At 38.2% G+C, this 14892-nt stretch overlaps 1 protein-coding gene across 3 annotated transcripts in view; it reads right to left on the bottom strand.

The window, feature by feature from the left end:
• Window positions 1–4803: 4803 nt before the first annotated feature.
• Window positions 4804–14892, bottom strand: part of POPDC3 (popeye domain cAMP effector 3) — a 52314-nt gene continuing 42225 nt past the window's right edge. For all 3 annotated transcript variants that reach the window (XM_085306927.1, XM_085306926.1, XM_085306924.1), the window contains 2 exons: window positions 12352–12493; window positions 4804–5120 (listed from right to left, as the gene is read on the bottom strand). In XM_085306927.1, coding sequence (XP_085163053.1) covers window positions 4996–5120; window positions 12352–12493 — 267 coding nt within the window. In that variant the 3' untranslated portion in view covers window positions 4804–4995. The remainder of the gene's footprint in view (window positions 5121–12351; window positions 12494–14892) is intronic.

Below are 14892 nucleotides of genomic sequence, written 5' to 3'. Positions count from 1 at the left end.
AAAAAAAAAAAAAAAAAAAGTATACAGATTGCATTGCAATCAATACTGAATGATCCTGTAACTTTTGCTTTCCTATAACCTCTCTGAAATCTCTAATGACTCTCGTATTATCATCATCATGCTCTCAGGAAGTTTAAATGTCAGGGATAATTAACTAAGACCATTTGTCTTCTCTTATTAATCTCATAATTAATTTCAGCATTGCAAGAGAGATAAAACCCAGTATTTTACTTGAAGGAGCACTTTCTAAGACTGCATTTCTGAAACAATAAAGTAACTGTTACTGTTATTTTAATAATGACATTAAAAAGAGCCACAACAATTTCACTTGCCCAAACTCCATCAAAAYGGTATGTGACTGTATCTGTGGTGGCCTCTAAAGCACAATGTTGCTCATGAAATTGTAAGCTTTCACCTGTGAGAGGCGAGCCTTTCCTGAGCCTTTACTTTGCAAGAGGCTCTGCATACATGCTGGAGATTTACTGAAGAACCTAGCTTTTGCATTTTCACTATACCAGCGTTTCTACTCCAGCTTACTCCTACGTCTATTAAYTGGTAAAGTGCCTGTTTCATTATATCTTTGTTTTGCATTCTGACATCTGTATCAAACAAAGTAGCCTTTTTCTATAGGGAGATTAAAATTCAGTTGTACTTATTTCTTAGATGTGAATATCATCGGAAAAAATACAGATTAGTACTTGCCTATCAGTTCATTGCATGGCTTTTTGGGGGAATTCGTTGCATGGCTTTTTGGGGAATTTAAATGCAGTGAGTATGTTATAAACAGGCTTTCTGAACTACATTCATAGTTTTGGTTATTAAGTTGAGCAAATTATTTTGATTATTAAATTGAGCTTACCGTTTACTGCAAACATCTGTCATAGTAGAACCCGAGAGTTCTTTTTCAATCTTTAGAAAGCTAATATGGGTACTGAATAGTATATTTCTTTACTATTAGGATAGTTGTAGAGGTTTGCTTACTCTAAAATTAGAGTGCTCTTTTACATGTCTGACTTTGAAATTGCTTATCTGCAACTGATTTTCTGGATCTTCTCTAAAATGTCCAAATTATTTTTTTCAGTCTTAGACAATTTATTTAATGCAGATTTACATCCTAGGAATGAGTATGCAAGCACTCATGCATGAGTTACAGCTGAAGGGAGTATGAATCAACTCTACATCAAGTTTATTCCATGTGATTTTAAAATGAGACAAAGAATAGTTTGCTAATGAGAAAATATATTCTGAAACGATCCTCTATGACAATTCTTAACACAGCAGCTGACTAACATTTTTTAGTTCTGTGTTCCTGAAAAACATGACATTCAGTATGTTTTACTGTATCTATACAAATGTGCTGAAATAATGGAATTCCTGAAATAAAATTTGTTACATTGATAACATTTTGATAAAGCACATTCTTTTTTTCCACAGGCATTACAGTTAGCAAAAAGAATTATATGCTAATATAATTCACATATGCTGCATATAGTAGAAGTTATGCCCAACAGATACATGATGTTATAATTTAAAAGTATATGTTGTTTTTATATTTACTAGTTATAGCTTAAAAAAAGCTAGCAACGGATTCAGTCTGTCCTTTACTCATGCTCATGAACATTACTCATTTAAATCTGAATTATTATAAACCTGAAGTATTATACTTACGTTCTGCAACAGCAATGGAAAAAAGGTGCCTTAAAAAGCAGGCTACAATTTATTTTAACTTCTGTTGTCTCTGAAAGAGCTCTATTTGAAACAACTGGAACAAATGTAAACAGACTTTGCAAGYTGTATATATCAAGTAAACTTATTTACTATCCATCTTACCTATTCATCAGGGAATTTTAAAATTGCCAGTTAACATATTTTTAGGAAATAAAATGTATTATCTCCTGTAGGCTAACACATTTATCATTATTTGCAGTGTTTATTGCTGAAATATCATTGGCATGTGTGATGCTTTGCAGGCATGAAGATGACTTGGTTCTTACTCCCAACAGACAACAATTTATTGTCCTGAAGCTGGGGTATGTATCATAGTCAGAACTCTGTTCCTGCAGATCCTCTCTGATTTTTAAGGGGAATTCCRTCTTTCTAGGCACTGAGTATTGCTTGAATTTCTAAGTATACATAAGAAATGATCCTGTTAGARAGCAAGACAGAGGAAAGAAAACTACTATTTGGAGGCTACTTTGCTTTTTAGGTTACTGAAGAAGAATTACTTTATGGGGAACATTGGTCTGTTACTTAAGCCACCCTTGCTTTTCTGGTTATTCACTTGCTAAACTATTTATGGCCTATTCCACTAGCTTAGGTTTTGTCTTTAACAGAGTTTGAAAACTAGCAAGAGTAAGAGAGAATTGCATCAGGATAAAGTAGTGCCTCACTGTATCTCCTAGTAAGTAAAGCGATTCCTATTCTCTCCTTTAGCTTTCCAGGAGCCAAGAGACAACCTGGGCAGCTTAGCCTTTCCTTGTGACATTCGACTAATGGGATGCTTGTGTAGTTTTGCTTACCCATGAAAAATAATGTGGCAGCATCCTTCTCATGGCTAGTATATTTTATCTACAAGGATCATTTTATCTGGAATGGGAATAAAACATCACTTCTTACCCAGAACTTGAAAGTGCTGCCCAGGGTTAGGAAGCATTCACTTGCCAATTCATGAATCTCTCACCAGTTTGGTCTTGATACTTGGCTTGATAACTACTTATAATAGCTTAGCTTAAAATCTGCAAATATATATAGAATTTTTTATTTACAAAGCCTRTCTGTGTTGTAAATCAAACAGAGTGTAAGCATTTTAGACACATGATCCTCACAAGAGGATTCTCACTAGCCTGCAACTCTTGTAGCAAAAGTATCTTCACAACATTTCCATGTAATTCYACTCATTTTGAATTTGACTCTGCTTTGAGCAGGGCCTGGGCCAGACGACCTGCAGCGGTCTCAACCTAAATTAGTCTATGATTCTATAATCTATCCTATCAAAATTTCCTATAAGCATTGTTCCTTTTATTTAAAAAAATGGGACACCAAAAACTTCAGATATAACCTTCCAACTGGCAGTTACTGGAGTTACAAGGATACAAATTTTTCCTTTATTATACATTTTCTTGCATAGAAAATATTTCGCATTTCTTTCTAATGTAGACAGTTTTCTTGCTGTTGTGTTTTTGTTCATGGTGTAATCCATTCAGTTGCTAGCTTCAGACAGTCAGCTACTGAAAATATTGTTTAATTTTTAATAGGCATTTATGTTTTAGTTGCTGAATCCCAGTTGTTCTCCAGTAGACTCACAACTGATCCCATCTATTTTTGTAGTTTGTCAGACAAGTAGTTTTAAAAGTTATTTGAACAAACACATAAATTAAAATGGCTGCAGGAGGACTTTTTTGGCGTGTAAAGTAGATGATAAACTACATCAATTCCAGAATAAGACAATGATGTGCTCTCTTTTGCATATGATGTGTGGCATAAAGGTATTTTACATCTATTTATGCAAATCAGTAAGCAGGTCTCACCTCAGTGAAACATTTTTAACAATGCAAAACCAAGCAAATCACAAGACATAGATGAAACATTACACACTGAATTTAAATTCACAAAAGCAGGGGCATTCACAATGGAGGTCAAGCATCCAGTCATTTCAGTGTGTTTTGATATTGTAAGGGCTTTTGAACAGTAAATAAGTGAGTTATGTAACTCAGAGGCAGGCTGATTCCAGGATGCATTGCCAAGTTAAATTTCAGAAACTAAAATGGGGCATCAGAAGACAGAGCAAAAACAGACTTGAGACAACTCTGACTGTTTGAGAGTTTATGTCAAACTTCTCTATGTAATGGTATTTTGTAAAATAGGATACATGGAACAGTACCGATATTCTATTATGTTTAGCTAAAACAGTTGATTTGTTGCCTAATAAATTTCAAGAATTGTCAAAAGCACAGAATTACAGCTACCATGTATGTGTTAGCATTTTAAAGAAAGGACTGCTAACAGCGCCTATTATAAAGCCTGCCCAATGGTTACCACTATGTGAGTCTTTCCACTGTTAYCGAAGCTAGCCAATTTTAACAATTTGGGCTAAATTTCCTGTATTAACTGCCCTTTCTACCTCACGTATTGCTGTGTTGAAAAAATAATCTGAAACAGTTCAATTATTCAATGGATAAGACTACAGAAAAGCAGACTGGTTTGCTCAGGGGAAAAAAAAAAACATGCAACTAGGATCTTTTCTTTGAGAAGCAATAGTACTGTCACAGCTTTGTAAACAGAGATGCATGTTTTGCAGAGATGGACTACACAACCTARTTGTGATTTTGCTAGATTTTTTGGGGAAAGAAAGTGGCTGCCTAACTGAGAACTTCAGTGTAATATATTTACCTAAGAAAGAAAAAAATATGGTTGGAAAGGCAACATTAAACTAAGATATTTGGCAAAAAAAAAAAGTTAAAGTAATTATTATGATTGTGGAGTCAAGCAGTCAGGTTAGGAAATACCAGAATTAGAGGCAAATACCTACTGATATACACAGAAGGTTATGTGCATTATTTCATTTGAGACTCTAACAACAATGATATTAGGTAATAGCAATACAGTTTTGGATAAAAGTTTCAAAATCTCCCACTGAAAAGCACTAAGATATAGGCTCCTAAAAATATACGGAAATGGAACAGGGGTTGTTCTGCCCTTAGTAAGTCTCTAGAAATGTCAGGCTAGTCAGCCATTTAATACTAAAACTGTCATGGCAAGTATCAAAGGAAATGTAAAACAAATACTCATGGCCAATAAACAAAAACAGAACTCAGATTTTTTTTTTATTTAGAAGTAAAATAAAATGTGACATTCWGTCTAAATGTCACCGACATATGCTGTGGTAAATTCAAACACAAAAAGATGATTTTAGCTTTCAGATTCTTTCCAAATTAAGCTTCTTCTTCTTGCATTCAAGTTTTGTACAAGCTCTTGTATATCCAAGGACATGTCTGTTTAAGGCAGACGCCGGACTTCAAGGTGATCAGCAGATGGTTCTTCAAAGACATCATCTTCCACACTTTCTTCTATTGGCTTCATTTTTGCTGAAGTTCTCGGGTAGGGAGARGTCCGACCTGGGCCTGCCACAATTCCAAATAAATTATTAAATTATAAATCATTAATTTAACAATAAATGCTTCCTTTATATATACCTATTTGTAACACACTGCCAGAATCAGAGTGTGATCAGATTTAATTGTGACAGAATCCGATGAGCCTTTTCCAGTTCCCTCATAAAATAATTTTATAACTGAGTGTTTTGTAACTATTTGGCCATTGGTACCAAGAAATTCTAGACGTGAGACAGCCAAAATGGTATGAATCATTAATACTTTCCAGGTTCAAACTTTACAGACAGCATAGACACAGAATTCTCCTCAATTTCAATGCAAGTTCGGATTGCATGAGATGCTCAACACTGTCCTTCATAATTATTTTCTCATTGTTAAACTCATCCACAAATTCTTCTCAACAAACAACAACATGACTGGCCACCTTAAGTACAAATGGTATGTATATTTAGATATTTGCCTTAGCTGTGACAAAATTCTTAGGTTYACTGGGCAGACCTCAGTAGGTCTTCTATCTTTGTAGAAGAAGGAGTGGTCCTGTCTGACAGATCATCTGTATAGAAGCTAAAAAGTCAAATTTTATTGAAAAAATACTGATAGCCATAACATACTGTTATTGTAGGTCTATTCTTACAAGATTACTTTTTWAAAAAGTTTATCTTATATGCAATAAACTACTCTGCTCAGAAAATGTGGAGAAGGACTCCTTTGCGCRCACACACACACACAACAAAGTATTAGCTACAAGCAAGACCAGCAAGAATTATATTACTGCATTTCTTAAATCATATTCAGGCAAATACTGTTAGGTGTTAGCTTTTTAKAACTCTGTTATAAATATATTAATATTTTTTCTAACATTTAAAAACTACTTTGATTAATTGCCATGATAAAGGGTTACTCACACACTTTTTTAAATACTGGAATTGTTAAGCATTTCTCTTCACATACATGTTTTTATGGCCAAAATAAGTATGTTTAGATCATTTAGTTGTCTAAATCCAAAATTTGTGGACACACTTGGATGTAAAAGTGACTTTGTCAGGCGACACCAACAAATTACACTCAAAGGTAAAAGAAACCTGAAAATGTTGGACTAGAGCATTTTTTTTTTTTTTTTAGATTTCTATATTCATATAGTTTAGCACTGTTTTCAGCACAGTTTTCTTTTGTTTCAGAGAGCTTATTTCTCTCCAAAAATCAGAAGTAAGAAGCCATTAAGTCTGTTGAACTGGATCCAATGTTAGGTCTACTACTATCAAGTTGTTTGGTTAAAAGACATGTCCTTGCTTTCCCCAAATGCAGAAACCTTGTCTGTTTGTACCTCTATCTCGCGTTAGCCAGATGTTCAAGGGACTGAATCAGCTCTTGAACGCAGGCCTTCCATATGCTGCTCTACTGCACTCTCTCCAGGACCTACGTTCAAGTGTCTGTTAACACTAGTAAGCATATGAATGATTATCAAGTAACAGAATTATTATGTAGAAACTAATATTAAAACATTTCTAAAAGGACTGAAAGCTGAAGCTACCCTTCTGACTGAGTTCAACTTTTTCTACTTAACTYATCTTTTGGAAAAAGAGATACATTAATTTCATTTACTAATAAGTTACATAGAGATGGATCATGTACGTCAAGCACAAGTACCATGTGATAAACAAATCCCACTTTAATACCTTTTTGAGGATGCTTGCTGAGTTAACGTGATGTTATCAACAGAAAACATCATGCTGCAAACGACTCACTCCGTAAGCATTATAGAACTCTTGTTGGTTATTTCCTTAATATAAAAGCAGACAGTTAGTTGGATTTTTTAGTTAATTAAATTCAAAACACAGTTTTGTTAATAATTGCAGTTTGGGGCCTACTAATGGGTATTTTTCTCCCTCTTGTTGCTAAATAGTTTGAAAAAGCTTCTATGTCAATTTCTTTAGAAAACGAATCAAAGCTGATATTTTGGAGTATATGATAAAAGCATAATTAAAAAAAAGTTTGGATTATACAGAAGAATAAAGTTACCATTTTGCAAGAATATGAGAATTAGGAGAATCAGATTTGTTTGTACTATAGTAGTCAAATGTAATCTTTGTAATGGGAAGCTTTTGTCCAGATGAGAGTCTGTCACCTAGCAATGACAAGATAGCATTCCTGTACAGATACATTTATTTTTTCTGAAAAGAAAATGACATATATCATTTCCATAGGCTCCCCATCCTCCTAAAATCCCCATCGTCCTAAACTCTCTCTCCCTCTCTCTCTTTTTTTTTTTTTTTCTTTTAACAAATTAATTCATGGCTGCAGGAGGAGAATTCAGGGCAATATAGCATGAGGACAGTGTGCTTCATCATGTAACTCATACTAAATCCTGAAAAATAGAAGCAGACCGACTGCTGCATTGGCAGTATCCAGGAGAAGTTGTTTTTAAAAACACAACAGAAGTAGGTTAAATGGCAGTTTTTTCCCTCAGTTTTCTCTGGACTCTGAAGAAAAGTGCAGATACGGTTACAGTACAATATCAATACCAATCTTCAGGCAGAGCCCACCTTGATAGGAAACCCATCATAGGCAATGACATTACATAGGAGTAACAAACTAACCAGCTATTTCAGGAAAAAGAAAGATTGAAGCATTATAGTTTGGTGAGATAAAAATCTTTTATCAGGTCAGAAGTATGGAAGTCAGAAATTCTGTATTAATCAAAAGGCAAAGAAAAATAAATGACCGTATTTCCTGAGGTGTATTATACACTGCTAGAGAGGTACTTGCCCCTCCCCACCCRCTGCCTCCCCCAAAATAAGTGAAAAATTGGGCTCTGGAGGTTGCCACCACATCCACTGTTGCCAATGGTGTGGTGGCAGTATCAACACCAACAGCTGCTGCAGTGGGTAATTTCACAACATAAGAGATATTTAAACTCCCTTTGGGGGGAAAGTACACACCATACACCAGAAAATATAGTATATAAAAAAGTACAGAAGAGTAGTATGTGCTAAGAATGGATGCATCTTAGAGATTAATGTAATTACAGCTGAAAATTGCATACATTTAGGTTACTTTCTCCCAAAGCTGAAATAGTGATGCAAGTGTTCTGCTGCTAAGCCTGAAAGAGAATTTCAATTCTAGCTAACTGCACAAATACACTTTTACAATTTCTTTCAGGCTTCCAAGTGAGTAGATCTGTCCAAGTGCACACTGTGCAAAGCAGTGGCATAAAGGTTTGGAGCTTTGCCTTTGAACAGRTGAAAAGTCAGTCAACACCTTACGGGTAAATATTTGAGGTCAGACCAACATGGCAGACTTCATGGTAGGTATCTGCTACAGACTGCCTGATAAAGAARAGGAAGTAGATTGAACCCTTCTTTAGACAACTGGATGAAACCTTGCGATCCCAGGCCTTGGTACTTGTGGGGAACTTTAACCATTCCGGTATCTGGTAGAAAGAGCTTGGTGTAAGCAGTCCAGGAGATTTCTGAAGAGTGTTGAGGACGATTTCTTCACATAGGTGACTGATGAACCAATTAGGGGAGGCGTTCTGCTGGACCTGTCACTGATGAACAAGGAAGAACTGGTCAAGGAAGGGAAGGCTGATGGTAACCTTAGCTGCAATGACCAGGAACTGGTGGAGCTTAAGAGACAGAGAAGAGGGCCAGAAAAATAGCAAAATTATAACCCTGGACTTCCAGATAGTGGCTTGCTTAGGGATCTGCTTGGCAGCATCCCATGGGACACGGTCCATAGGGGCAAAGGGGCCCAAGGACAGCTTGTTTATTTTTCAGGGACATCTTCCAAACCCAAGAGCAGTCCATTACAGTGTGCAGAGTTGAGCAAGTGTAGCAGAAGGCTGGCATGGATGAACAGGAAACTCCTGGCAGAGTTCAGACACAAAAAGGAAGTACACAAAAAGTGGAAGCAGGGATAAGCTACCTGGGAAGAATACAGAAACATTGTCCAAGCATGCAGTGATAGAATTAGGAAAGTCAAAGCTCAGCTGGGCTTGGAGCTTGTTGAGGGCAACAAGAAGGGCTTCTACAAATACACTGGCAACAAAAGAAAGACCAAGGAAACTGTGAGGCCATGTCGCAGCCTCRGGACATGAGTCCTAGTTACAAAGGACATGGAAAATGCTAAGATTTTCCTTACCTCAACACCTTTCCATGCCTCGGTTTCCCCTGGTAAGGCTTATCCTGACGCCTCCCAGGTCTCTGAGTCCAGTGACAATGACTGGGAAAGTGAAACATGACTTAACAGTAAAGGAAGTGCACAGTGACAGGACAAGAGGCAAGAGGCACAAACTGAAACACAGGAAGTTCCATCTGAACATAAGGAAAAATTTCCTTACTGGGAGGGTGACTGAGCATTGAAACAGGTTGCCCAGAGAGGCTGTGGAATCTCCATCCTTGGAGATAYTTAAAAGTCATCCAGACAGGGTCCTGGACAACCTGTTCTAGGTGAACCTGCCTGAGCAGGGGGATTGGACTAGATCTCTAATGGTCCCTTTCAACCTCAACCATTCTGTGAGGACCGACTTACAGATCATTGAAGCAAACGGGTATATACAAGTCTGCGGGACYACAAGAGCTGCATCAGCAAAGGTGATGAGGCTTGGCTGAGCTAATTGTAAAGTCGCTCCCTATCACTTTGAACGTTCATGGCAACCAGGGGAGAGGAAAGAGGCAAACATCATGTCCATTTTCACTACGGGCAACAAGGAGAATTCAGGGAAYTACAGCCTGTCTGTCTAACTCTAGTCTCCAGTATGATTATGAAGTCTATCATACTATCTATCATATCTCCCCCTGGAAGGATGGGTCGCACATGACGGACTGGAAGGTTACTGGAAAGAGCCAGCACGGATTTACCAAGGGCAAATTGTGCCTGATCAACTTGACTGTCTTCTGTGGTGAGATGACAGACTCTGTGGACAAAGAYAGTGCAGCAGATGTTGCTTACCTGGATTGTGGCAAGGCTTAAATAGACTCCCACAGTATCCTTCTAGCCAAACTGGCTAGAAATGGACTGGATATGCAGACTACACAGTGGGTGGAAAACTGGCTGGATTGCTGATTCCAAAGGCTGGTGAACAGCAGTACAAAATCCAGGTGGCAGCCAGTTACTACCAGTGTCCCTCATGGGTCAACACCAAGGCCTATAATGTTCAGTGTGTTTACTAATGACCTGGATGACAGGATGGAGCATATTCTTAGCAAGTTCAGAGAACACAGTGAAGAAGCAAGGGGAATGTTGATATGCCAGAGAGTAGGGCTGGTGTTCAAAAGGGCCTTCATAGGCAGGAGAAAATTGCTGAYAGGAACCATATTAAGTTCAATATTGGCAAAGTCCTACACCAGGGACGCAGCAACCTGATGCAGCAATACAGGCTGGGCGCTGACGAGCTGGAAAGCAGTTTTGCAGAAATGGACCTGGGGTCCTGGTGGACAACAAATTGTGCATCAGTCAGCAGTGTGCCCCTGYGCAGAAGAAAGTTATCCAAATATTGGGCCATATTAGCAAGCAGATAGCCAGCAGGTCCATGAAAGGGATTAATTCAGCACTTGTGAGACAGGATCTGGAGYACCATGTCCGGTTTCGGGCTCTCTAGTACAAGAAAGACATGGACATATTGTGAGTGCAGTGGAGGGCAACCATGATGGTCAGGGGCTGAAGCACATGACATGCACAGAGAGGCTGTGAGAACTGGTTTTGTTCAGCCTTACGAAGAAAAGGTTCACAGGTGATTYTACTGCTATCTTCAGCTACCTAACTGGASGGTATAAAGAAGACAGAGCCAAACTCTTCTCAGAGGCATGCACTGAAGAACAAGGGACAATGGTCATGAGTTATGATAAAAGAAATTTGGAACACATGTAAGGAAAAATTTTTTAAAAGGGTGGTCAGGCACTGGAACAGGTTGCTCAGAGAGGCTGTGGAATCTTCAACCTTGGAAATATTCAAAGCTTTAGTGCACATGGTCCTGAACAACCTGCTTTAGTTGGCCCTGCTTTGAACAGGATTTTGGACTAGACAGTCTTCAGAGGTCCCTTCACATCTCAGTTATTCTGTGATTCTAAATGTCCTTTCRGGGAACAGAGAAGAAATAAAGAAAACAAAGCTAGGATTTTCACCAGTGTTTAACAACTATATCCTAGCTGTCACTCTCAACATTCTAGCAGGTTGAAACACTAGCAGAGCTTTTGCTTCCATCTATTTGGGAATGTAGACTATATCAATGGCAAGGAGTGGAAAGGAATTGGCCCTCCAAGCCTGAAGGAGGTCTTGGGTAAGAACTGTGAGGAAGACAATGGAGAACAGACAATTAAATGGGCAAGTGTAAATACTCTGAAACACTTTCTTCACCTTAGYAGAGAGTTTAACCCAATAAATGACTTTTTTTCTCATAGATTTAAATCTTAATTAGCAAAGAATTTGAGATTCCTCAAACCAAAATAGATAATCCTATGTGATCCTTTTAAATTGTGTTAAACAGACAGCTTATGCCAAATAAGACAACTGAGCATCTTTGGGGTATTTTGTTCAATAGCTGCTTTCAGATTTCAGACTACTACTTTAGTTTGCTTAGATTCAAGGTAATTAAAAATAACAAAAAAATTACAAAGAATTGTTTAAAAAGTTTCTATAAAGATATAAATTGCAAGAGTAGAAGCAAAAGCTCAGACCATAGCTTCCTCTATTTCATCTGTTCTATACTACTCCTGCCACACAAAGTGCAGAGAAGGAAAGCCCAGTATGATATTTGGAGATTTTGCAGGTGACATTGAGATATTAGTTCCACACCACATTTCTCCAGACCCTGCCAATACAAACTATCTCAGGAGGAAATGCAGAGCATCAAGCTGCTGAGGGGAAACGTTTTAGTTTCTATAAGCACCAGTCACAGACCAGAGTAGGCACTACTGTGACAGGCACTATACATTCATATTGTTTTGCTCCATTACTGTAAGAAATTCATATTATATTGACACATTCATATTATGTCGAAAACTATTAAAATGCTTTGTTTTTTTTCCCAGTGTCTACATGAGGTTGCTTAAGTTGCCATACAAAATCTTAGACATCTTAAGAATCTCTGGCATTTAGGTCCTTCCACTTACTCAATTTACAGCATTACCCCCCCAAAAAAGCTAAATTTTGCTTCTATTGAAGACAATAGGAGTTCTACAATCATTTTTAATGATCAGCCAATCTGTATTCAAAATTGGCATCAAATATTTTGAGAACTCACGAAGAGAGGACGCAGAGGAAGTCCCACGGAGAAACATCTGTAAGCCATCCTCACTGTCACTGGTACTGGCCATGCTGTTTCTCATCTGCATCACGGAGAGTTGCGAGCAAAGACTAGGCTGTCGATCAATCTTTTTTGAGGCCTATAAAAAAAGAAATGTTATTTTTAAAAAGGTATCAAATAAATTCACCCTTAATTTTTATAATAACATACATTTTCAGAAGTTATTGCAATAAAAGTTACAATAATCTTAAATTCATGTGACTGTTTATTAAAAATAAAGACTTGGCAAAAACTGAAGTTAAAATGAAAATGTAATTTTACAAAGAAATTTACATAAAATTGTGAAGCCAATTTTACATTGCTTTATATGAATTTCAGTACTTGTAAAGGACTTTGGAATGAAACATACACTGAAACTGAAAGTAGCACATAGAAATGTCAAAACTGTTACTAGCTAAACAGATCTTTTCTGTTCATACTGATATATATCTGCATATTATTTAGATATATTTATACCACACAAAGGAAAGTACAGATAGAGTAAGCGTAAAAGTGGAAAGTCACTTTCAGTCTTGATTTCACCTAGACCAATAGGTTAGGCATCCATTTGATTTTCCATGCTCTATACATACAACAGGGTACTAATTAAAACAAGCATTTCAAACAACAGGCACAGCCATTTGAAAACAGCCATAAYCGTGGTCCAAGCACAACAGAAGAATTAGAGGGGAAGAGGCAGAAGCTCTCTGCTCTCTCAAGGAAGCCCAAGGGGAATGTGCTGATCTCAAACACTTGCATTATTATATTTATAGAGGTGTGCAGATGTTAGGCCAGAGGACAGGAGAAGAAAGCAAAATGGATAGGAAAGACAGGGAGAATARGATGGGGTTGTAGTGAAACAGAACAAAAGAAAAAAAAGAGACAAGAGAAACAAATCAAAAGAAGGAAAAGATAGAGGGAAGAAACTTGTACTACAAAAAGCCTTAACAACAAGCCTGCTAAAAATGACTAGTGATTTGTAGATACAGTTGCACAAATGGCATTTAAAAGAAATTTGGATTTTGGAGAGTAAGTGCTACAATATGCTTCAAAATCCAGTCGATCTGAATGGTGTCATCAGAAGGGTATGACTAAATCTGCACAGAGAAATTCACACATCAGTTTTGAAATTGGTTTCCAAAGTATCTTCCAAAGAGGGAGAGATCTAAGCAATGAAACGTATCAAAAATAGTACTAATAAAAATGACCTAGGCTAGAAAAAGTGTAAGGAGGAGAAAAAGATAAAGGGGGAAAAAACATAAAGGGGTCTTCAGAGAGACCTGGACAGGCTGGAGAACTGGGGGGAGAGATAGGGACTAGAGATAGTGTAGTGGTTATCACATCTGCTTTACATGCTGAAGGTCCTGGGTTCAAGCCCTAGTAGAACCAGCACCAGAAAATATTTGGGAGGTTGGACTAGATGATCTCCAGAAGTCTCTTCCAACCTTTGTGACTCTGTGACACAGTGAAACCTCATGAGGTTCAACAAGGCCAAGTGCAGAGCCCCGCACCTAGGGAGAAATAACCCTAGGCACCAGCACAAGCTGGGGGTTGACCTACTGGAAAACAGCTCTGCAGAGAAGGACCTGGGAGTGCTGGTGGGTGACAAGTTGACCATGAGCCAGCAATGTGCCCTTGTGGCCAAGAAGGTCAATGGTATCCTGGAGTGCAGTGGGAAGAGTGTTGCCAGCAGGTGGAGGGAGGTGATCCTGCCCCTCTCCTCAGCCCTGGTGAGGCCTCCTCTGGAGTACTGTGTCCAGTTCTGGGCTCCCCAAACCAAGAGAGAGATGGAGCTACTGAAGAGAGTCCAGCATAGAGCTACGAAGATGATCAGAGGGCTGCAGCATCTACCATCTGAGGAACGGCTGCGAGAGCTGGGCCTGTTCAGCCTGGAGAAGAGAAGACTGAGGGGGGAATCTCATCAGTGTGTACAAGTACCCAAAGGGAGGGTGTCAAGGGGACGGGGACAAACTCTTTTCAGTTGCCCCATGTGACAGGACAAGAGGCAATGGGCAGAAATTGAAGCACAGGMAGTTCCGCCTGACCGTGAGSGGGAATTTCTTCCCTGTGAGAGTGACGGAGCACTGGAACGGGTTGCCCAGAGAGGTTGTGGAGTCTCCTTCTCTGCAGATCTTCAAGGCCCRCCTGGATGCAGCCCTGTCTAACATGCTCTAGGTGACCTTGCTGAGCAGGGAGGTTGGCCTAGATGATCTTCAGAGGTCCCTTCCAACCTTACTGATTCTATGATTCTATTATAAATATTCCATCTTTTCATAGAAGTTGGTGACAGTTCTTCAAATAAATCATACAAAAAGCCTACAGCCACTACATAAATAATAGAAGAATGTAGTAGCATAAACTGAATTACCTTCCAAATCATGAGATACAATTTAACTAAGAAATGAGACAAAATGAAAGTAAAACAAGATAATTAATATATCCATGACTATATCCAGACCATTCCCCATGACATCTGAAATACAATCCCTCTATATGCAA

This window comes from Rhea americana, unplaced genomic scaffold (genome assembly GCF_003343005.1).
Source record: "Rhea americana isolate MKP2758 unplaced genomic scaffold, rheAme1 scaffold_25, whole genome shotgun sequence".
Classification (NCBI taxonomy): Eukaryota; Metazoa; Chordata; class Aves; order Rheiformes; family Rheidae; genus Rhea; species Rhea americana.
Note: the sequence above shows the minus strand (reverse complement) of the source record. Positions and strands in the feature narration are given on the sequence as shown.